General features: G+C 41.5%; 1 protein-coding gene across 2 annotated transcripts in view; it reads right to left on the bottom strand.

Moving 5' to 3' along the window:
• Window positions 1-3,645: 3,645 nt before the first annotated feature.
• Window positions 3,646-24,181, bottom strand: part of adcy5 (adenylate cyclase 5) — a 424,581-nt gene continuing 404,045 nt past the window's right edge. For both annotated transcript variants that reach the window (XM_060828269.1, XM_060828270.1), the window contains exons 17-21: window positions 22,663-22,795; window positions 15,396-15,659; window positions 13,494-13,698; window positions 10,533-10,657; window positions 3,646-6,889 (exon numbers count right to left, since the gene is read on the bottom strand). In XM_060828269.1, the coding sequence (XP_060684252.1) occupies window positions 6,761-6,889; window positions 10,533-10,657; window positions 13,494-13,698; window positions 15,396-15,659; window positions 22,663-22,795 (856 nt within the window). In that variant the 3' untranslated portion in view covers window positions 3,646-6,760. The remainder of the gene's footprint in view (window positions 6,890-10,532; window positions 10,658-13,493; window positions 13,699-15,395; window positions 15,660-22,662; window positions 22,796-24,181) is intronic.

Raw genomic sequence — 24,181 nt, 5'->3', positions numbered from 1 at the left:
AATAAAAAATTCAAATTCAAACCATGATATAACCTCTCAAGTATATCCAATTGCAAATTAAATAAATATTGCCGGAGCAGAAGGGCTATGCACATTGGAATTTCATGTTCAACTAACTAACAGTGGTTCAAGGAATTGCAGATGGAGTGCCAAATCTTAAAACATCAAAATAATAAGGTAAATTGTAAAATGCACTCAACTAAATTGTTGTGATATAGGTGGCGTGGTGCCAACACATAGGGCTAGTGATTCACGGGTATTCATTTAGACAAGTAAAGTAGGAGAAGGGATCACAGTTGTGCATTTTCCAGGTAGTGGTTTATAGGACAGCATTAGCAGAACAATAAGGTTTCTGGTTAACATAGACGTGACATATGCATTAAAAAACTTGCATTTATGTAGCACCTTCCACAACCTCTACACATCCCAAAGTATTTTATAGCCCATGAAGGACTGAAAGTCACTATTGTATGAAAGAGACATGACAGCCAATTAGTGCAAGTTTCCACAGCTTGCAATGTGATTATGACCAGGTGACTGGGGGGGTTGTGACTTTATTGAGATTTTTAAAAACATGAGGGGCATGGATAGAACCTTTTTCGCAGAGAGGAGTCCAAAACTAGAGAGCATAGGTTTAAGGTGAGAGAGGAAAGACTTCAAAAGGCTGTAAGGAACATTCTTTTCGAGCTGGGGTGTGTGTGCGCGTGTGTGTGTGGAATGAGCTGCCAGAAGAAGTGGTGGAGGCTGATACAACTACAACATTTAAAAGGCAGCTGGATGGGTATATGAATAAGAAGGGTTTTGTGAAATATGGGCCGGGTGCTGGCAAGTGGGACTAGATTGGATATGGAGCAAATGCTGGTAAATGGGACTATATTAATTTAGGATATCTGGTTGGCATAGATTAGTTGGACCAAAGCCTAGGGAGTGTTGCTGAACAAAGAGACCTTGGAGTGCAGGTTCATAGTTCCTTGAAAGTGGAGTCGCAGGTAGATAGGATAGTGAAGAAGGTGTTTGGTATGCTTTCCTTTATTGGTCAGAGTATTGAGTACAGGAGTTGGGAGGTCATGTTGTGGCTGTACAGGACATTGGTTAGGCCACTGTTGGAATATTGCGTGCAATTCTGGTCTTCTTCCTGTTGGAAAGATGTTGTGAAACTTGAAAGGGTTCAGAAAAGATTTACAAGGATGTTGCCAGGGTTGGAGGATTTGAGCTATAGGAAGAGGCTGAACAGGCTGGGGCTGTTTTCCCTGGAGTGTCGAAGGCTGAGGGGTGACCTTATAGAGATTTATAAAATCATGAGGGGCATGGATCAGATAAATAGACAAAGTCTTTTCCCTGGGGTGGGGGAAGTCTAGAACTAGAGGGCATAGGTTTAGGGTGAGAGGGGAGAGATATAAAAGAGACCTAAGGGGAATATTTTCCCCCAGAGGGTGATATGTGTATGGAATGAACTGCCAGAGGAAGTGGTGGAGGCTGGTACAATTGCAACATTTAAAAGGCAACTGGATGGTTATATGAATAGAAAGGGTTTAGAGGGATATGGGCTAGGTGCTGGCAGATGGGACTAGATTGGGTTGCGATATCTGGTCGACATGGATGGGTTGGACCGAAGGGTCAGTTTCCATGCTGCACAACTCTATGACTCTGTTTCTAAGTAACGGTATGGATGCTAGTGATGGTTATTAGATGAAAAAAATACTTGGGGTGATTTGGTGAGGGGGATAAAAAATGTTTAGTTAGTGTGTAAGAGTAATTTTGGATATGCAAAAGAAAATTGGCCAGGCCACCAGTGAGAACTCAAAAGACAAAGTGCTGAAGAAACGAAGTAGGTCTGGCATTATCTGTAGCGAGAGAAATAGAGTTAACAGTTCAAGTCCATTATGGCAGTTCTTCAGTTCCAAAGAATATGCAATAAGAGGGGGCTATTGAGGCGCAGAGATAACTTTGAGGAAACGTTTGATACTCAGAAAGGATTTGAAGAAAATCCCTGGAGAGTGAGTTTGAGAAAGAAGGGAAGAGACTTGTGTGGGGTATAATGGCTAACTTGTCTGCTGTAAATAGCATGTGATTCTATGTAAGGAAAAGATTTTTCTTTTGTGGGATGTGGCTGCCCAGCATTTATTGCCTGTCCCTAGTTACTCTTGAGAAATTGTTGGTGACCTTGAAATACTGAAGTCCACCTGCTTTGGGTTGATCCACAATGCCATTAGGGAGGGAATGCCAGGAATTTGACCCAACAACAATGAATGAACAGTAATATATATTACCAAGTCGGGATGGTGAGTGGCTTGGAGGGGAATATGAGGGTGGTGATGTTCACACATACTGCTGCCCTTTTCCTTCCAGATGGAAGTGATTGTGGGTTTGAAATGTACTGTCTGAGGATCTTTGGTGAATTTTTAGTGCATTTTGTTGATATTACATGCAGCTACTACTATACATTGGTGATAGAAGATGTGGATGCTTATGGATGTAGTGCCAATCAAGCTTTGTCCTGGATGGTGTCAAGCTTCTTGGGGGTTGTTGTATTCCATCACACTCTTGACTTGTACTTCGTAGATGAAGCACATGCTGTGGGGAATCAGGCGGTGAGCTGCTGCAATATTCATAGCTAATGATCTACTCTGGTAGCCCCTGTGTTTATGTGGACAATGATAGCCCTCAGGATGTTAATTGTGGGTGATTCAATTATGATAATGCCATTGAATTGTCAAGGAATGGTGATTTGATTCTCTCATGTTGGAAATGATTATTGCCTGGCATTTGTGTGGCACAAATGTTATTTACCACTTAGAACATAGGATATTACAGCGCAGTATAGGCCCATCGGCCCTCGATGTTGCATTGACCTGTGACACCACTCTGAATCCCATCTAAGTTTTTCATTTTCATTCATATGTTTATCCAATGACCATTGAAATGCCCTTAAAGTTGGTGAATCTACTACAGTTGCAGGCAGGGCGTTCCACGTCCTATTACTCTCTGAGTAAAGAAACTTGGCTTGTCAGCCCAAGTGTAGACATTGTTCAGATTTTGATGCATCTGAACGTGGACCACTTCAGTATCTGAGGAGTCACAAATCGTGCCGAATACTGTGCAATCATCGGTGAACATCCTCGCTTCTGACCTTATGATGGAGGGGTAGGTCATTAAGGAAGCAGCTGAAGCAGGTTGGGCCTAGGGCACTACCCTGAGGAACTCCTGCAGAGCTGTCCTGGAACTGAGATCACTGACTTGGCAAACACCACCATCTTCCAATGTGCTGTCTCCAACCAGCAGACAGTTTTCCCTCAATGCCCATTGTTTCCAGTTCTGCTAGGGCTCCTTGTTGCCACACTCAATTGAAATGCAGCCTTGATGTGAAGGAATTCAGCTTGTCTCCATTTTTGAACCAAGGCTGTAATGAAATGAAGTTGTACTGAGCAGTTTGTGATGTGGTTGGTTAGGAACCATTGCCAGTTGAGCACATTTTGGGAACGATTTGAAACAGCTCCATTGACTGGTATACACAATAACAATGTCACAGTAATATCCAGACATATTCCATTTGGAGAATTTAAAAATTATCTTTATTTCAGCCAGATGCTTGCCTTTACTGTTACAGATAGGAGGAACAAAATATTCCTGTTCAAATAATGCCTTGCAGAAATAGATCGTTGAAAATAAATATGACAAAACAGATTAAATGACTATTACCAACAATAGATTTTTATTTTAAAATTAGTTATTCTTTGTTATGTATAAATATTACGAGGTCAGACACACATCTAGATGTGGTACAGTTTCAGCATTTTCAGTATTTGTTGACTCGATCACCACTTTGGGGGTGACACTCCAGTGCAGAACCAAAGGAGTACTGCACTACTGGAGTGCAGTCTCTTGAATAAGATATTAAACTGAGGCCCTGTCTGGCCTCAAGTGGAGACGAAAGATTCTACATTGGCAGAATTTTGAAAAAGACAGCAGAGGTGGCTCCAATGTCCAGGCCAATGTTTATCTCTCAGCATCACGAAGAGGAGAGTGTGAAAGAAAAGAGTGAAGAATAAAAGGATGGATAGAAGAATGAAAGAAGCAGAAGTGGCGGTGAAGGATAGTGAACAAAATAACTGTGGTTGACAGAGAGAGGGAAAATTGTGGTGGCAGAGGGCTGAACTCTGAAAATATGCAGAGTTACCCTTAGATTTGACTCGTCAATGTTGTCCTGGCCAGACTGCCATCTCCCACCCTCCAAAACATCAAGCTCATATGAACCTTTGGTAGCTATATTTTAACTTACACTACGTTACGTTCATCTGTCACCCCTGTGATACTAATCTACATTGGTCTCTGGTTGACCGATGCCTTGACTTTAAAATTCCCACCGTTGCATTTAACGTCCTCCAGCCATACAAATCTCCATGGTATTTGTGTTTGTCCACTTCTGCCTAGTGTGTATACCTGATTTTAATTATTCCACCACTGGGATCATGCCTTCAGGCGCCTGGCTGTAAGCTTTGTGATTGTCTTCCTGCTCCACTGTTCTTTTCCTTCTTTAACACACTCCTTAATATCCCTCCCTCTTCGACTAAGCTTTTGGCCTTTCTCTTACTATCTATTTATGTGACTCAGTATCAAACTTTGATTATCGCTTTTGTGAATTGTATTTATGGTGTTTTACTGCATTAAAGGTTTTATATAAATAAAGTTTGTTATCATGGTTCGTGTTTTGGATTACATTTTGGGTCAGAACAAGATTGACAATTATTTCCTTATTGAGTCCTAATTCTACAGCTAGACACACCGACAAACGACACACAGGACCCCTTTCCAGTGAAGCAATATCTTGTTTAATACAGTTTGTAATAAATTATTGAACACATTTCCATTTCCATGGGAAATTACCATAATGTCTGCAAGATGTGGATTTAAAAAAAAGTGCATTTCCCTCTTATAAATCACAAAATTTAATCTTTCCAATTACATTCCAGCAGTCAGAGACCCATAAATGACCCTCTCCGTTCACAAAATATTAATTGTGGGCTACTCAAACAGTGGAATCAGGTGTTTTAACATGAAGGGAGGAAAACCAGGAAGATGGGGAGTAAAGTGTTAGTGTTCAGAAGTGGTGGATACGTGAGGGTTGGTCAGAGATCAGTAAGTCTTTTAACCCACATGCAAAAAAGCCATATTACAATCAAAGATAATGTGTGATGGGAGAGAGAGAATTACACAGAGAGAGCGCTGCACTTAATCCTTGTAATAGCATTGAATACATCAGAATAATATACACTGGTGTACATAGCGTCTGCTATTATCATTACAAAATATAGAATTCTAGTGCTCTGCTAAGTCTGAAGTTTAATATTACAAACTAAAATAACAAGTGGTAAATTCAAAATTATTTTTGGCCCCCTGCAGCCTGTGGTGTGGAAGGCGCAGTCAGAAGAATATCCAAAGGTTCTCATGGCTGTAGACGCATAGTCGGACTCATGACAGTGCCCCAAGAAGTCTGTTGAATCCATTAAGAACAAGAAAACACTGTGAGAGTAATTGTCAGCAACTGATCCTCATTTCCACCAGGTATACCATTGGTGGAAACGATACCTGGCCTGAATTTAACCCATTCACACTGGGTATCTTCTGTGTCACATTGGCACTGATGGCAGTTCCCTGCATATTCCCAACATGTCAAAATGTAGCCGGGATGTCCGTAACTTGCTACTGGCACCAATCTGATATTCTGTTGAGCCTGTGTTTCATCCCAAAGGGGCTTTGCTTTGTGTGAAAGTCTTTATGTGTGTGTGTGTGTGTTTTATATATGTATATAAATGTTTACATGCATGTATGCCTGAAAGTTGAGTATAGTTAAGTGTTTGTGTGAGCATATGTTTGCTGGTGTGCATATTATGTGTTTATGTAAAAATGTGGCTATATCTGTTAGTGTCTTTGTTTATCTTTGTGTATTTATATGTAAATGTATGTGTGTTAACGTATTTACATGTATATATTTGCTTATGTATGTTTGCATGTGTAATTTGTAAGATGCATTTATGTAAGTGACCAGTGTGCGTGTATTTAAATGTTGCATATGTATATATGCTTGCATTAGAGTTCATGTGTAAGGTGTGTATGCGTGCATGTGAATGCATCTGTGTTTATATTAGTGTGTATGTGTGTTGTATATGTAAGACTGCATGTTTGAGTGTTTACGTGAATGCTTTTGTGTAAGTACGCGTTTATGTAACTGTGTATGCATACATGTATGTACTATGCAAGTGTTTGTGTGTATATGTAAATGATATGTGTGTATATGTATGTGTGGTTGTCATTAACACACTAAAATCTCCAGAACACTATTATTTAATATATATTCTTTGGTTGTGTGACATTAGAAGTGATAGGAGGGGAACAGTTATCAAATCAGATTGCTGGCCAGAGTCTTCGTCATGGTCTTTATGCCTTTGACTTTTATAACATTATGGGTGGATGGAGTTCAGCCACAATCTCACAAATACAGAGCAGGCTCAAAATGCTGAATGACCTCCTCTAGTTTGTATGTTCCCATTTTCTTCTAAGTATTTTTTGCTGGGGAAGAGGGGAGGGGTGTGTTCTTTTGGAAAAGTCTCTGTCTTTTGTTTATCCTGTTGAAGTCAAGAACATCACCCAGCTGTGATTCTAACATTGTACACCCTCAGTCCATTCCTCGCAATCACATGTAGGGCACAGGATTTCCAAGAGTTTTGACAAGTGTAGTTTTTTTTTGCTGTGCCTGTCGTTGCTAACTGATGTCAGGTCCCTCGTTCAGGAAATACGTACACATTTCTCCTTTGCCCTTGACTTTAACCAGTCCCCGATACTCCAAGTGGTAGTTTTCAGCTGACAGGACCTGGTACATATCTGTAGTCACCTGAGGAGATCATGGACAATCAAATTAAAGGATGACAACAAGATAATGCAGTTAGAGAAATCAGGGAAATTACAAATGACTGTAAATATATGAATAAAAGAAAAGTAAAAACAGCTATTACTTTGTGCATAATTGGGGGCAGAATTTATAAGGACTATTCAGGAGGGTTTCTTGACACAGTCCAATCAGGAAAGAAGTTATACTGGACCTGGTTTTGGGAAATGAGCCTGGCCGGGTGAGTGAAGTTTCAGTGGGGGAGCATTTCGGGAGTAGTGACCATAATAAGATCCTCATGGATAGGGATACCAGAGCCCTCGGGTGAAGCTGTTAAATTGGGAGAAGGCTAACTACAACAACATTGGGCAAGAACCTGGAGATGTGGGAGTACTTCAAATGGCTGTCGATATGAGTTCAGGAGCTGCACATTCCTGCGAGAACAATGGATCGGTCTGGCAGGTTATGTGAAGCTTGGATGACCAGGGATATTGTGACCTTGGTCTAAAGAAAAGGGAAGCATACATAAGGTCTCGGAGGATGGGAACTGACAAAGGCCTTGAAATATATAAGGAAAGTAGGAAATAACTTAAACAAGGAATTAGAAAGGCCAAAAAGGGTCATAAATACCTACAGTACAGAGGTAGGCCCTTTGACTCAAACTGGTCCATGCCAAACAATATGTCCATCCATGCTAACCCCATTTCCCAGCACTTGGCTCATATCCCTCTAATCCTTTCCTATTCATGTGTTTGTCCAAATGTCTTTTAAATGTTGCTAACGTGCCCAACCCCAACCACTTCTGTTGGCAGCTCATTCCGTACGTGTACCACCCTCTAAAAAACGTTGCCCCTCAGGTTCCCTTTTATTCTTTCCCCTTTAACCTTAAACTGATGCTCTCTAGTCCTCAATTCTCTAACCCTGGGAAAAAGACAGATTGCATTCATCCTTTCTATGCCTCTCATGATCTCATACAGTTCTTTAAGACGCTTCGGTTCAACCCGTCCATGCCGACATGATATCCCAACCCAATCTCGTCCCATCTGCCAACACCCAGCCCATATCCCTCCAACCCTTACTATTCATATACCCATCAAAATGCCTCTTAAATGTTGCAATTGTACCAGCCTCAATCACTTCCTCTGGCAGCTCATTCCATACACGTACCACCCTCTGCGTGAAAAGTTGCCCCTTAAGTCTCTTTTATACCTTTCCCCTCTTACACTAAACCTATGCCCTCTAGTTCTGGACTCCCTGTTTGTTGATATATAACAGGTTGTTAACTATACATTAATTACTTTGAATTTTTATTGAGACATCTAAGAACTGCAAAATGGACACTGTTTCCTCTTAAACCTCATTCTCCTCTGGATAAGCATGGAGTTAAACATAGTCTGGTAAGGAAGGACCCAGCTCTTTAGCCTCAGCGTGTCACCTTGATCACTTCATTCCATTCTAGCACTATCAACTGCAATGTCAGAGCTGGTTAAGCAGATGAGGAGGAAAGGGTTAATTCCATAGAGTCAGAGAGAGGTACCTTTGTTCCAACCCATCCATGCCGACCAAATATCCCAACCCAATCTAGTCTTACCTGTCAGCACCCGGCCCATATCCCTCCAAACCCTTCCTATTCATATACCCATCGAAATGTCTCTTACAATTGTACCAGCCTCCACCACTTCCTCTGGCAGCTCATTCCATACACCCTCTGCGTGAAAAAATTGCCCCGTAGGTCTCTTTTATATCTTTCCCCTCTCACCCTAAACCTATGCCCTCTAGTTCTGGACTCCCCGACCCCAAGGAAAAGACTTTGCCTATCCATGCCCCTCATAGTTTTGTAAACCTCTATAAGGTCACCCCTCAGACTCCGACGCTCCAGGGAAAACAGCCCCAGCCTGTTCAGCTTCTCCCTGTAGCTAAGATCCTCCAACCCTGGTAACATCCTTGTAAATCTTTTCGGAACCTTTTCCAGTTTCACAACATCTTTCTGATAGGAAGGAGACCAGAATTGCACGGAATATTCTAACAGTGGCCTAACCAATGTCCTGTACAGCCGCAACATGACCTCCCAACTCCTGTACTCAATACTCTGACCAATAAGGGAAAGCATACCAAACGCCTTCTTCACTATCCTATCTACCTGCAACTCCACTTTCAAGGAGCTATGAACCTGCATTCCAAGGTCTCTTGGTTCAGCAACACTCCCTAGGACCTTACCATGTTGGGAAGAAGTTTCCATTGGTAGGAGAGATTAGGGCCAGTAGGCACAGCGTTAGATAAAGGGAAGATCTTTTAGAACGGAGATGAGGAAAAACCTCTTCAGCCAGAGAGTGGTGAATCTATGGAATTCATTGCCACAGAAGGCTGTGGAGGCCAGGTCATTGAGTATATTGAAGACTGAGATAGGTTCTTGTGTATGAAGGGGATTAAAGGTCATGGGGAGAAAGCGGGAGAATGGGGTTGAAAAACTTATTAGAGTTGGAAAATGTGGTGCTGGAAAAACACAGCAGGCCAGGCAGCATCCAAGGAGCAGGAGAATCGACATTTCGGGCATAAGCCCTTCTTCAGAAATAAGGCTGGTGTGCCAAGTGGGCTGACATAAAAGGTAGGGGGGAGGGAATTTGAGGGAGAGGCACTGGGAACATGCTAAGTGGAAGGAGGTGAGGGCGAGGGTGATAGGCTAGAGAGGGGGTGGGGACGGAGAGATCGGGAAGAAGATGGCAGGTCAAGAGGGCAGTGCTGAATCCGAGGGTTGGGACTGAGATAAGGTGGGGGGGAGGGGAAATGAGGAAGCTGGAGAAATCTACATTCATCCCGTGTGGTTGGAGAGTTCCTAAGTGGAAGATGAGGCGCTCTTTCTCCAGGCGTCATGTGGCCAGGGTCTGGCGATGGAGGAGGCCAAGGACCTGCATGTCATTGGCGGAGTGGGAGGGGGAGCTAAAGTGGTCTCCTCTACATTGGGGAGACAGGCTGTCTACTTGCGGAACGTCTGATAGTTTACTTCCAAAATTTCTCTCAGCAGTTTCAATATTTAGTTTTTTAATATTCAGGGTTGGTGTGTCGCTGGCATGGCAACCATTTGTTGCCCATCCCTAGTTACTCAGAGTTTAGTGGTTTTCATGGGCATTTTGCTGGCCATCCCTAATCATGCTTTGAGAGTGGCCATATTGAGAACTATACTACTGAGGACCCCCCCTCCTCCGGCCCCATATTCTCAGAACTTGAATTTGGGTCTCTAGATTGCTGGTACAGTGACATTTTCACTACGCTTATCATCTTTCTGTCTCACTTATTAGGTAACCCCAGAGGGCCATTAATAGTCAATCCTGTTGGTGTGGGACTGAAGGCGTCTCCCCCACCTTTATGGTGATCAATTGATAATCGATTGATTAGTAGATGCTTGATTGGTTTTTCTCTCAGCTATGGAGCAATGCTGGATATGTGACCAAACGTGTAAGGGGTAAACAGCCATTAAATTAGGAAGAAAACAATTCAATAGCTCCTGAAAAGAACAAAATATTCATCTCAAAGCTATGGAAGTACGGTGGCTTAGGGAGAAACAGAAACTTGTTTTGCGTGCCATTTGCTTTCACTTTGTCATGAATTCAAAGTCAATTTAAGGCATAGGGCAGAGGTTTTTTTCATTTACCTGAATTCTGTCAGGGACTCCTGTACTGTCCATTCTACTTGCCACATTGACTGTGTTTCCCCAGATGTCATACTGAGGCTTGCGGGCTCCAATCACTCCTGCTACAACAGGGCCAATGTTGAGTCCTAGATAGTAAAGGAGAGATGAATTATCACTCCTGCGCACTCACATTTATTACAAATCTCCAATCTCTTCCCAGAACCTCAGGATATCGAACTGCTCATTCGTTGCTTCTATGATCCACAGATTTTCTAACCTCACATTTATTATCAGCTAACCATTCACTTTGATTCATCTCATGCTGATTTGAGAGATTGAGAATTGTAGGGCTACAGGATTAAAGTGGGAGAATAGGACTGAATAGATTGCTCAGCAGAGAGCTGGCAAGGACTTAATCAGTTCAATGATCTCTGTTATGTCATGACTCTATAATTTTATCCCAACTTGTTGTTTCTCTGCCTCAACCCTCGCTCACCCAAGCTCAAACAGCTACTGGACTATAGAAATGAGGAATTCACTATTGCCTGTCATCAATGCAATGAAACCCACAACTTGACTTTACTGATTAAACACATCAGTCAGCTCTTCTGCAGGATCCAAGTATGAGAAAGATTTTCACTACACAGAATAAGAGAAAAATGAAATATAAGTCAGAGTTACGATGCATGTATGTGAATACAATGAGAATGGCAAATAAGAATGGTGAGTTTCAGACCGGGAGAAAGTGAGAACTGCAGATGCTGGAGATCAGAGCTGAAAAATGTGTTGCTGGAAAAGCGCAGCAGGTCAGGCAGCATCAAGAGAATTGAAGTTTCGGGCATAAGCCCTTCTTTGGGAATGAAGGCCTGAAGGGCTTATGCCTGAAACGTCGATTCTCCTGCTCCTTCGATGCTGCCTGACCGGCTGCACTTTTCCAGCAACACATTTTTCAGCGAGTTTCAGACCAGATTGGCAAGTGGAAGTACGATGATGTTGCTACAACAGAGACTTAACTCAAAGAAGGGCAGGACTGGACATTAAACATTCCTGGATACAAGGTGTTTAGGAAAAAATGGGAAGGACAACACATATGGAAGGGTGGCAGTATTGATGAAGAAGAGCATGGCAGTACTGGAGAAAGTGGATAACCTATAGATGTCATGGACAGAATCAAATTGGATACAACAAAGGAACAGGAAAGGTGTAATTACATTGGTTGGTGTAGTTCATAGGCCACAAATAGTGGGAAGCATGGAGAATTTTCAAGGTAATTACAGAGGCATACACGTCTTACAGTAGTCACAATGGAGGATTTAACTAGACAAATATAAACTGGTATTGTAAGGTAGAGGGAAGAGAAGGGCAAACATTCCAACAAAATGTTCAGGGGAATTTTTTATAGTTCAATGAGAAAGGAAACACTTCAAACCTGTTTCTTAGAAATGAAGTGGGTCAAGTAAATCAAGTGCCAATGGAAGAACATTTGGTAAATAATAATCGCTTTATTGAAATATTTGGGTGACTATGAAAATGGATTACGAACAATTCAAAGTAAGAATAATTAATTAAGGGAGGCCGACGGTAATGGGGTGAAATGGATCTTGATCAAATAAACTGGAGTCAGAGTCTGACGTTGACAGGAAAACTGATTGCTGGACAATGGACTGCATTCAAAAAAGAACTTGTTCAGGCAGTCAAGTTATCTTCCCTTGAAAGGGAAAGGTAGGGCAATGAAATTCAGAACTTCCTGTATGACAAAAGAGGTAGAAATTTGATCAGGGACCAAATTGGGGATTTACACATCACAACAGATGGCTGGCTGCTTTGAAAGCCTTGATTAAATCTTTGCATCTGTCTTTAAAAAGGATCTGAAGTAATTAATAAAAGTAAAAGGTTATAGATTGGAAATCTTTTTCATGCAGTGAATGGGTAAGACCTGGAATGCTCTTCCTCAGTGTGGTGGAGGCAGGTTTGACCCAAGTTTTTAAAAGGGAAGTAGATGGTAATTTGAAAAGGAACAATGTGCAAGTTTTAAAGGGGAAGACAGGAGCGTGGTAATAAGTGGGTGGCTCATTCAGAGAGCCAGTGCAAATATGATGGACTGAATAGCCTCCTCTGTATTGTAACAATAATGTGAGTTTGTGACAATGTTTTTGCAAGAAGTGAACCCATACACTAACTGGCTGGCAACTCTGGATCATAGTTGAAAATGTGTTGCTGGTTAAAGCACAGCAGGTCAGGCAGCATCCTTCCTATTCCTTGGATGCTGCCTGACCTGCTGTGCTTTAACCAGCAACACATTTTCAACTGTGATCTCCAGCATCTGCAGACCTCATTTTTTACCCGAAGATTTTAACCTACTGCGAATCCTCTTGCAAGGATGCCTTCCTTGAAGAAGCTCTCTTGAATTTCCTATTCCTTGGATGCTGCCTGACCTGCTGTGCTTTAACCAGCAACACATTTTCAACTGTGATCTCCAGCATCTGCAGACCTCATTTTTTACCCGACAACTCTGGATCATAGGAGAGCACAGCACAGGAGGAAGCCATTCAACCTATCTTTCTTTGGGCTGGTCAATTAATTCCACTTACCTGCAATTTGCCACATTAAAAATAAAATGTTTCCTCATGCTACCTTTGTTTATTTTTCCATGATGATAAATCTGGTTACTGCTACTTGAAACATTCTTCTCTACGAAATGTCTTCCTAGTCGTGATCACCTGGATTAATTTGCCTTCTTAGCCGGTGATACTTAATGAGAGGCACTTGTGGTGCAGTTATAATGCACTTGTCTCTGAGCCAGGAGGCCCAGGTTCAAGTCCCACCTGCTCCAGAGGTATGTAGTAATGTCTCTGAACAGATTGATTAGAAAATATCTTGCTAATTTTAAAGGAATAATCTTCAGTTTCTCAGGTGCACCCACAGAATTGAAACAACTTATCCTGAGCACCATTTTGGTAATTGTCTTCTGGCTAAAATTACCTATTTTCATCTGGAAGTTATTGAACGAGTGCTCGTTGATGTACTTCATCTGGTCCATCAGCCTCATGGCATAGTCTGCCAGTGCCTTGATGTGTGTCTTCCCAACTTTGTCATAAGTGGAATCATTCAGACCCGATGCTGCCATATATGTACTACCTATAGTTTTAATCTTCTCCAGCTGTTGGAATTGTTCTTCGCTGATGATCTGCAATGAACCAAACAACATCGGATTGGAATTCGACCAGGAAAATAGTCGACTGGGAAAACTACCACCTTCAAGATCCCCTCCAAACTACACGTCATCCTGACCTGAAACGGTACAAACAAGGAGCGGGAGTAGACCATTCAGTCTTTTGAGTCCGCTCCACCATTTAATAATGTCATGGTTGATCCAATTCGATGCTGAAAATGTGTTGCTGGAAAAGCGCAGCAGGTCAGGCAGCATCTAAGGAACAGGAGATTCGACGTTTCGGGCATAAGCCCTTCTTCAGGAATGAATTCCTGAAGATTCCTGAAGAAGGGCTTATGCCCGAAACGTCGAATCTCCAGTTTCTTGGATGCTGCCTGACCTGCTGCACTTTTCCAGCAACACATTTTCAGCTCTGATCTCCGGCATCTGCAGACCTCACTTTCTCCTCCTGATCCAATTTTATCTCATATCTGCAAAGCTGCCTATTCTGATAACCTTTCAACCCCTTGCTTACAAGAATCTATCCACATCTGCATTAAAAATATTCAATGGCTCTTTGCCACTGCCTTCTGAGGATGTGAATTCCAAAGACTCATGACTCTGTGAAATAAAAAAATGCATCTCTTCTCTATTTTAAATGCGTGCATCCTTATTTTTAAACAGTGGACTCCTAATTTTAGATTCTCCCACATTCTTCCTTCCACATCCTCACTGTAAAGACCTCCTCAAGATTCTGAATGTTTCAATTAAGGCACCTCATACTCTTTTACAGTTCAATGGATATATGTCTAGTTTGTTCAATCTTTCCCCATAGCTAGCCCATTCTAGGTATTAGTCTGGTAATCTCTGAACTGCTTCCAACATATTTACATTGTTCCTTCAAAAGGATGACTGACACTGCACAGCACTCAGGTGCAGTTTCAGCAGTGCCCTGTATAATTGAAGCACTGTTGCTTGGTCCAAATTTTGGGCGTTATCCTCTCTCTGTAACAACAGTTCAGTGGACATGGCACAGTGGTGTAGTTGTTAGCACTGCTGCCTCACAGCACTGTGAACCTGGGTTTGATTCCAACCTTGGGTGATTATCTGTGTGGAGTTTGCACATTCTCCCCGTGTCTGCATGGGTTTCCTCTGGGTACTCTAGTTTCCTTCCACAGTCCAAAGATGTGTGGATCAAGTGAATTGGCCATGCTAAATTGCTCCACAGTGTTAGGTGCATTAGTCAGAGGGAAACGGGTCTGGGTGGGTTACTCTTTGGAGTGGACTTGCTGGGCCAAAGGGCCTGTGTCCACACTGTGGAGAATCTAATCTAAAAAAATAGTAATGAATACACTTGTACTCCAGACGCCCACGTTAATTATCTGAGGACATGGGGTTTAAGCCCCAAAATAGAAGCTGATTGAATTTAAATTCAGTGAATATAAATCTGGAATTAATGCTGTCATTAATTGTCATAAAAATCCTTCAGGTTCACTAAGGCCTTTTTGGGAAGGAAATGTGTCGTCCTTTCTCGGTCTAGCTTACACGTAACTCCAGACCCACAGCAATGTGGTTAACTCTGAAATGGTCCGGCAATCGGTTCAGTTCAAAGATAATGAGTAATGGGCGACAAATGAAGGACTTGTTAGTGACGCCCTCAAAACATTAGAGAATGTATTTTCTACAAGTCCTGTGTCCACTCAGCAAAGGTCAGTACCACCAGCAACACTTACCTCATCAAAGTCAGCAATGATCTCATTTAAAAGTCGCAGGCACTCGACTCCTTCGTTGTTTGCCTCCAACTCAACGTAAAACTCAGAGAAGTTACTGATGGAGGCGAACATGACAGCAACACATTCACAGGACTGGTAATACAGCTCATCATTACGCCGCTCACGTGCAAGAAAATGTGCCGCAACGTCTTTTGGCAGGATGTTGTGCAGAAGGCGTCTGTTGTAGGCCTGAAGTTCCTCCATTTCTTCTTTCTCTTCAGTCGCCTGGGCCAGGAAATGCAAACAGTCATTACTGTGTTGACAATCTCCAACACTTATTTTCGGCTCAAGTCAGGCTTACAGTGTGCCAGATCACATTTACTGTGCAGTATCTGACCACATCTCTCAGGTATGATAAATCATTTATTTTATTTAATAAGGTGGTCTTTCTCCAAAACACGAGTACACCATTGCTGCACATCTGGTTTTAATAATAACATTGAAGTTTAAGAAATTAAGATACACGTTGTTCTGGTAAAATGCCCATTTCGTTAATGCAAATTCACTATAACACAATTGACGAATTAGTGCGAACTTTTAAAGCATATAGTGGTTACAACATGATTCCAGCCCTATTTGATGCTGCTTCTACATGATTTTCTTATTACATGGGGTTGCATGAGAATGGATCTACCACATTATACCAGAACCGACTGTAAAGTAGAAGAAACCACACTACTTAGAATAAACACAATTTGTAAAATTTTGAGATGCACAGTAAAAGTAAAATCCTCAATCTATCCCAACAGCATCCCTTCACAGTACTCAAACATTAGAGAAAATTCCCTTCTCTATCACTTGTCTAGGTTAACTATTGCATTCAATTCCTAGTCTTGAAGGTGTGATGGCCCTTTCTTTAAGTATTCACACAACTTAGCTTAGAGTTATAACTAAACACTACCTGGTGTAGAACTTTCAAACTGAACCCTCACACTGAGTTAACCTATTTATAATTTTTCTGAACTAACTCCTTGCTCCAGGAAAACTGTGTTCTTAAATCTAACTTCAATCAGGATGTCTGCAACTGAAATCAAAAGATTCCAGAGCTTTGGGCACTTCAAACAAGAAAGAAAATAAATCTTGATACTTCTAACTGAAAGCAGGTTAATGTTATTTACTGTTTGCTCTGTCTGCTTGTAAAATTCTCCCTGTGCAAACAAAATCCCATTAACACTTCAGAAACTTTCTCTCTCATATTAATTTTAAAAAGACTCCAGAAATACTCACAAATTAATCACTAAATACCCTCATTCACACAGACCAAAACCCATATGCCACTAGTTCAAACCCTAAGCTCTAAAATGAATGACAGTAAAATAAATAAAATATATTAATGCTATTTACTGTTTGCTCTGTCTGCTTGTAAAATTCTCCCTGTGCAAACAAAATCCCATTAACACTTCAGAAACTTTCTCTCTCATATTAATTTTAAAAAGACTCCAGAAATACTCACAAATTAATCACTAAATACCCTCATTCACACAGACCAAAACCCATATGCCACTAGTTCAAACCCTAAGCTCTAAAATGAATGACAGTAAAATAAATAAAATATATATATATATATAAATAAAAATCACACACCTTACATGGCAATACTATGCATTTAAAATCAGTATATTAACACATGATTCGAGAATATTTAAATCCTTAAAAAGAAACAAAAGAAAAATAATACACAAACAAAAACAAATGCTGCTGGTAAAGTTCTGGTCTGGTAGCATCTGTGAAAAGAAATCAGAGCTAACATTTGGAACCACTGACCCTTCCTTAGAATTGATGGTAGTTAAGAAAATGTCACTTTACAGGCAGAAGATAGGGTGGAGGAGGGGTTAAGGAGCAAATGATAGGTGGAGATAGAGCCCAAAGGGAGAGAAGAACAGTTGGACAGAGAAAAGAGTTGATTACAATCTGGCTGGGAGGGTGAATAGCTGTTAGTGGAGACTGTTAGTGGCTAACTGTAAGTAATGGCAGACTACATGATAACAAGGCTTGGGTATGTGGAGTGGGTGATGAGGACACGGGAGTGTTCAGGCCCTAAAGTTATTGAAGTTGATATTGAATCCAGAGGGCTGCAGAGTCCCCAAGTGGAAAATGAGGTGTTGTTCTTCCAGCTTGCACTAAGCTTCACCAGAACACTGCATCAAGCCTGAGACAGAGACATTGGTCAGGGAACAGGGTGGTGTGTTGAAGTGGCAGGCAACTGAAGCTCAGGGTTTTTTTTGTAGACAGAATGTAAATGTTCTGCAAAGGAGTCATCCAATCTCTGCTGCGTTTCCCCAATGTAGAGGAGACCATATTGTGAGCAAATGTAGTACACTAGATTATGTGAAGTGTAGATAAAATCCTGCTTCACCTGGAAGGTATGTTTGGTCTCTCGGATGCTGAGGAGGAAGGGAGTAAATGAGCAGGTGTTACACCTTCGATGGTTGCAAGGGAAAGTGCTGTGGGGTTATTGGGGGATTGTTGGGAGTGAAGGAAGAGTGGACCAGGGTGTCCCGGAGGGAACAGTCCCTGCGGAAAAACAATACACCTGTCTTCATTTTATTCAACCCTGTTAAAACATCCTTATCACTTCATTTTCAAGCTTCAAGTTTCATTATGGGAGTCTAGACTCTACAAAATCTGCTAGGTCTATTTGTTAGTAGAACACAGATATATTGCCATGAAATTGAAGCATATTCTGTTTTTAATTTCAGTTTCTTCAAACATTTCTTGCTGACTCACAGAAAGCTTCCTGACTTTGCAACGAGTTGAAATTAAATTTAAAAATCACACAAAACCAGGCTATAGTCCAACAGGTCTATTTGGAAGCACTAGCTTTCGGAGCGCTGTTCGTTCATCGGGTGGTTCATCAGCCTTCATCAGGATCCTTCATCAGACCGAACAGAGGCTATGGTAACAGATGAATGGATACTGCACAACAATCAACAGACAGGAGTATTCCCTCCCAGTTGGGGAACACTTCAGCGGTCCAGGACATTCACACACTCCCTCACATATGCTTGCATACACACCCCCTCCCCACACTCACATGCACACATGCACCCTCACAAACTTATACTCTTTTACACTCACACTCACACACATACACACATTCTCTCACAGACACTAATAACTCCCCGTCCCCAACACAGTCTGACCATTGTGACAAAGACAGTCTCACACAGGGCACCTCACACCTTCAATGCATTATCTGGGTTGACATGATACAAATTGATGAAGGGCTCTGGCCCGAAACGTCGAATTTCCTGTTCCTTGGATGCTGCCTAACCTGCTGTGCTTTAACCAGCAACACATTTTCAGCTATGATACAAATTGTTAAAGTTCACTTGAGAATGTAACTTTAAAAAAGTTCTGCGAATTACACATGAAAGAACTGAAACTAACATGTTCCTTTCAAAAGATGAGAGACTTAACAAATAATCCAGGTCTTCTTCAATGTATAATTTGAGTTACATCACACTGTAAAAGTTTGTTATAAATTCTGTCTCTTACGACCTTTTACTCCACAACCACCTGATGAAGGAACAGCGGTCCTTTCAATTAAGCCCATTGAATTATAACCTGGTTTTGTGTGATTTTTAACTTTGTACACCTCAGTCCAACACTGGCATCTCTAAATCTTGCAACTAAATTGAAGAGATTTTCCTAAACAAAAAAAATCCTTTGAATAAATGTACTTCCCATTCTGAACCACTTGGAGGCACTATTGACCTTGGTTTGAATCCATCTTTACTCTTATTACTTAGCAATGCTGAACGGACCCATTCAACACAGTAATGTTCTATTTAATGCAACCAGTCAACGAATATCACACACTTTGGGCACTCGAATTTTGAACTCAAGATCAAGATGTTGTGAGTAATGTTAGGAAATGCTGGCAGAAACACTCATGGGAAAATAAAGACAGTGGGAAAATTTAGGTTTCCCTTTTATGGAGTCATAGAGTTGTACAGCACGGAAACAGATTCTTCAGTCCAACTTGTCCATGCTGACCAAATATTCTAAATAAATCTGGTCTCATTTGCCAGCATTTGGCCCATATCCCTCCAAATTCTTTCTATTCGTAGACCCATCCAGAATTGTACCAGCCTCCACCACTTCATCTGGCAGCTCACTCCATGCATATCCTCTGCATGAAAACGTTACCCCTTAGGTCTCTTTTAAATCATCCCACCCTCACCTTAATTCTATGTCATCTAGCTTTGGACGACACTACCCTGGTAAAAAGACTGTGGCTATTCACTCAATCCACGTCCCTCATGACTTTATAAACCTCTGTAAGGTCACCGAAAGCAAATCTTAGGAGGATTGATACACTTGATGGTAAGGTCCTAGGGAGTGTTGCTGAACAAAGAGACCTTGGAGTGCAGGTTCATAGCTCCTTGAAAGTGGAGTCGCAGGTAGATAGGAAAGTGAAGAAGGCGTTTGGTACGCTTTCTTTTATTGGTCAGAGTATTGAGTACAGGAGTTGGTACGTCATGTTGTGACTGTAAAGAACACTGGTTAAGTCACTGTTGGAATATTGTGTGCAATTCTGGTCTCCTTCCTGTCGGAAAGATGTTGTGAAACTTGAAAGGGTTTAGAAAAGATTTACAAGGATGTTGCCAGGGTTGGAGGATTTGAGCTATGGGGGAGGCTGAACAGGCTGGTGACCTTACAAAGGTTTGTAAAATAATTAGGGGCATGGGGAGGGTAAATAGACAAAGTCTCTTCCCGAGGGTGGGTGAGTCCAGAACTTGAGGGCACAGGTTTAGGGTGAGAGGAGAAAGATATAAAAGGGACCTAAGGGGTAACTTTTTCACGCAGAGGGTGGTACATGTATGGAATGTGGTGCCAGAGGAAATGGTGGAGACTGGTACAATTACAACATTTAAGAGGCATTTGGATGGGTATATGGATAGGAAGGGTTTGGCGGGATATGGGCCGGGTGCTGGCAGGTGGGACCAGATTGGGTTGGGATATCTGGTCGGCATGGATGGGTTGAACCAAAGGATCTGTTTCCATGCTGTACATCTCTATGACTCTATGACATCCCTCAGCTTCCGACGCTCTAGAGAAAATAGCCACAATCTATTCAGCCTCTCCTTGTAGCTCAAATCCTCTGACTCCGGCAACATCCTTGGAAATTCCTTTCTGAACCCGTTCATGTTTATTGTGCTTTCTGGTGGCTCAGCCAGTGCAATGGTCAAAGAGGAAAACCCAACATATAAGCCTAATGCTTTGGCAGAGATAATCTCTAACCCTAATCATTATCCAAGTCAAATCACCAAACCTAAACCCCAGACCCAAACTTACCTGCATTCTTGGCTGTAGCTAGATCTGACAGAAGTCCTGGATCACATCCTAAACGTTGCCTGAGCCTTAATTATTTTCTGATCCTAACCTTCAGAATGATGCTTTACAAAACGAACCCAAAAACTAGAGCGAATACTAATCATTGCATTAACTGTAGCTTTGACCCCAAAACCACAGGACTATCCATAACCCTAAAAGTGACCCAGGTTCAGATTGAATCCTACTTGCAATACTAACCTCAGCACCTTTCCTATCCCTATAATAACTGTAACCATAGGCCGCATCATAACTTTAACTCTCAATCTTATCCTAATCCTATCACTAGTTTCGATACCCAGCCCTGACACAAAATGCAATTCTATACATGTCAGTTGTTGCTTCCTGCCTGCAGCCAATAGAAAACAATATAGTTAATGTTTTATCTCCATTTTATAGCTGATTAGATTAGATTCCTGAAGTGTGGAAACAGGGTCTTCAGCCCAACAAGTCCATATCAACCGTCCGAAGAATAACCCACCTCGACCCATTTCCATCTGACTAATGCATCTAGTTCTACGGGCAATTTAGCATGGCCAATTCACCTGATCTGCATATCTTTGGACTATGGGCGGGGGGGAGGCCTGATGCAGACACAGGGAGAATGTGCAAACTGCACACAGACACAGCCTGAGGTGGGAATCGACCCAGGTCGCTGGTGCTGTGAGGCAACAGTGCTAACCACTGAGCCACTCTGTCACCCTAAATGAAGGTAACATTTTTCAAAATTATATTGCAAATGTTTTCAAACATGAAATGACACAACATTAACAAGAAAACATCTTCAACCCAGCATTATCAGATTAGTCATGATCTCACTGAATGGTGGAATAGAACTGATAGGCTTTAGTAGCCTACTTTTGCCCCTGTATCTTATGGTTTTATTAATATTTTGGAGCCACTGCTTTAAAATTAGGTTCACAGAACCTATTAAAAGGTCTGGCTGAGCATAAGTCTTGGGTGGTTTGATTCTTAAAGATCAAAGAAATGCTTTGGTTATTCCACTGAGAAGAAAGTGCAAAGCCACACACTTGGGAGACCATGGTAGCAACTCCTCATTTTGTGATGAGCAATCTCTAAGTTTCCTAAAGTCCCAGAAAGGTATTGCATGGGGGCGTGACCCTTGGATATGGACGGTCATTGGAACAGGGTTTACTACTGATGGTAGAAACTCTCTAAAAATTGAGGAACATGCCTAAAATTGGTCATTTTAAATTAAACCTTGGTGAAGCGACAATACAAAACCCATTGGAAGCCAGGATCAGCAGCGGACTGTTTTCTAGAACCATTGCATGGAGAGAGCAATATGTATAAAAGGGAAATGGTTCTCTCTGTGGGTTAACGTGTGAGTTGCCTACAAAGGGAAAATAGTGTCTTGCCAATAGTCATTGTCGTCATTTATTACAGTAAAAGTTTTAAAATCGTGACATGCCATTCGTTGAGCTCTTAACCAGAAGTTCAAATTTCTTGTTAAGTATTACCAGTCTATCTGGTGGAGATCATAATAAAGTCAAAGCTCTAACTCTTCCTTATTACTGCAATGGAATATCATAAATAATTACATGTTCAAATCTCCAAAGTGGGACTTGAGCCACTCATTGGGATTCACTTGCAACACACTACAAAGCTAACTTATTCATTTCAGTTATACCATTTCCTTTTTATTGTGCCTCCTTTCAACATCACCACATAAACCTTTAGAAACATCTGTAAGAACCACTGTGGTCCTCTGTTAACTTTCTCATTTGTCAATGCACGAACGTAAAGTGTCACTTGGACCTTGCACCATTGTTGAACTGACTGGGGATGTCATGTCATTGTTTTCAAATTGGAGTCACTTGGTGTTGAAGAAAACTTGGCAGCAGAATAATGGTTGTGGCTGACTTCCTACCTGCAGTTTCCAGAGGAAATCCAACCTGGCAGTTGATTCGACCTGCTGAGCATGTAGATAGAGTGCCAGAACAAACACTGTGATTACAATAGGAGTCATGATCTTCAAGGCGACCTTCGAGAACTTCAGGGGGCTGTTACAGGAAGGAAATAATACGAGCTAACAGCTGTAACCAAAGGAAGTCTTTGCTGAGTTCTCACATTATAGCCAAAAAAAAGTGATTGGGACATACACGAGCAAGTTAAAAGCTGAGCAACTCAACCGAGTTCTGTGCTTAACAATCAAGCTTCAATTTGTTTCTAATGCTCTTTCCTCACATCTCCACTCTCCAAGTCACACTGGCTCTGTGTCTGAGTTAGATGACTTTCAAACTTTATATACTAATGTTTTTGGACAATTTAAACCATCATCACATTATTTTAACTCTTTTATCTTCACTGATATAAAATATAAATACATTTTTGTTATTGTCTTAGCCTGATGACACTACCTGTGTGTTCTTGCTCTTCATAGGGGATAGATGTACCTTGTATGCATCCAGGATTGAGTGTGGTGCTGGAAAAGCGTAGCCGGTAGGCAGCACCTGAAGAGAAAGAGAATCAATGTTTCGGGCAAGAGCCCTTCAGCAGGAATTCCTGAAACGTCGACGCTTCTGCTCCTCGGGTGCTGCCTACCTGCTACGCTTTTCCAGCACCACACTCAACCCTGGATGCATACAAGGTACATCTATCCCCTATGAACAGCAAGAACACGCAGGTAGTGTCAGCAGGCTAAGACAATAACAAAAATGTATTTATATTTTACATCATACAGAGAAGATAAAAGTGTTAAAATAATGTGACAATGGTTTAAATTAAATTCCAGCACCACACTCTCAACTCTGATTTCAGCATCTGCAATCCTCACTGTATGCATCCAGTCTAACTTCGTGCGATAACAAATTTCCCATGAATACAAGAGCCTGAATGATAAGCCCAGTCCTGAATCCTCCAGAGACTGGATCCCCTAATTTCTCAGTTTGTCTCGACCACAATATATTCGAACAGGAAATGCCACAAGTAGAATTGGCATTTCTCTACAGCTGGGTCCCATGTGTGTGAGTTTTGGTGGCTGTGTTGGTATAACACTTCCCTTCTTTCTTTTGCTCCTGAAAAGAAATTGCGATTCTATTAATGCCTGGATTAGAAAGAGTATTTTCAGGGACTAGATTCAAACACATCACCCAAGCTGGAGAAAGAGGTCTGGACAAATGGAACACAACATTCCAATTTTGCATTTGTATTCTATTTCTGTGCTGTCAATTCAAAGTAATCCAATGATTCCCCCAATACCAGAGAACAAATACCAAGTGCTTTAAAGGTGCTGGCCTTTAATTTTCACTTGTATTGATTTTTTTTTGCACGCATTGCAAAAAATTAATTTCATTTATCATTAGATCATACCAGGAAATTGAAGAAATAAATACTATTGACTTCAAAGCAGTGAAGTGAGGAAATGAATCTTGCTGCTGACATACATG

The sequence above is a fragment of the Hemiscyllium ocellatum genome, chromosome 7, assembly GCF_020745735.1.
Source record: "Hemiscyllium ocellatum isolate sHemOce1 chromosome 7, sHemOce1.pat.X.cur, whole genome shotgun sequence".
In the NCBI taxonomy this organism is placed as follows: Eukaryota; Metazoa; Chordata; class Chondrichthyes; order Orectolobiformes; family Hemiscylliidae; genus Hemiscyllium; species Hemiscyllium ocellatum.
This window is presented reverse-complemented; position numbering and strand designations above follow the sequence as displayed.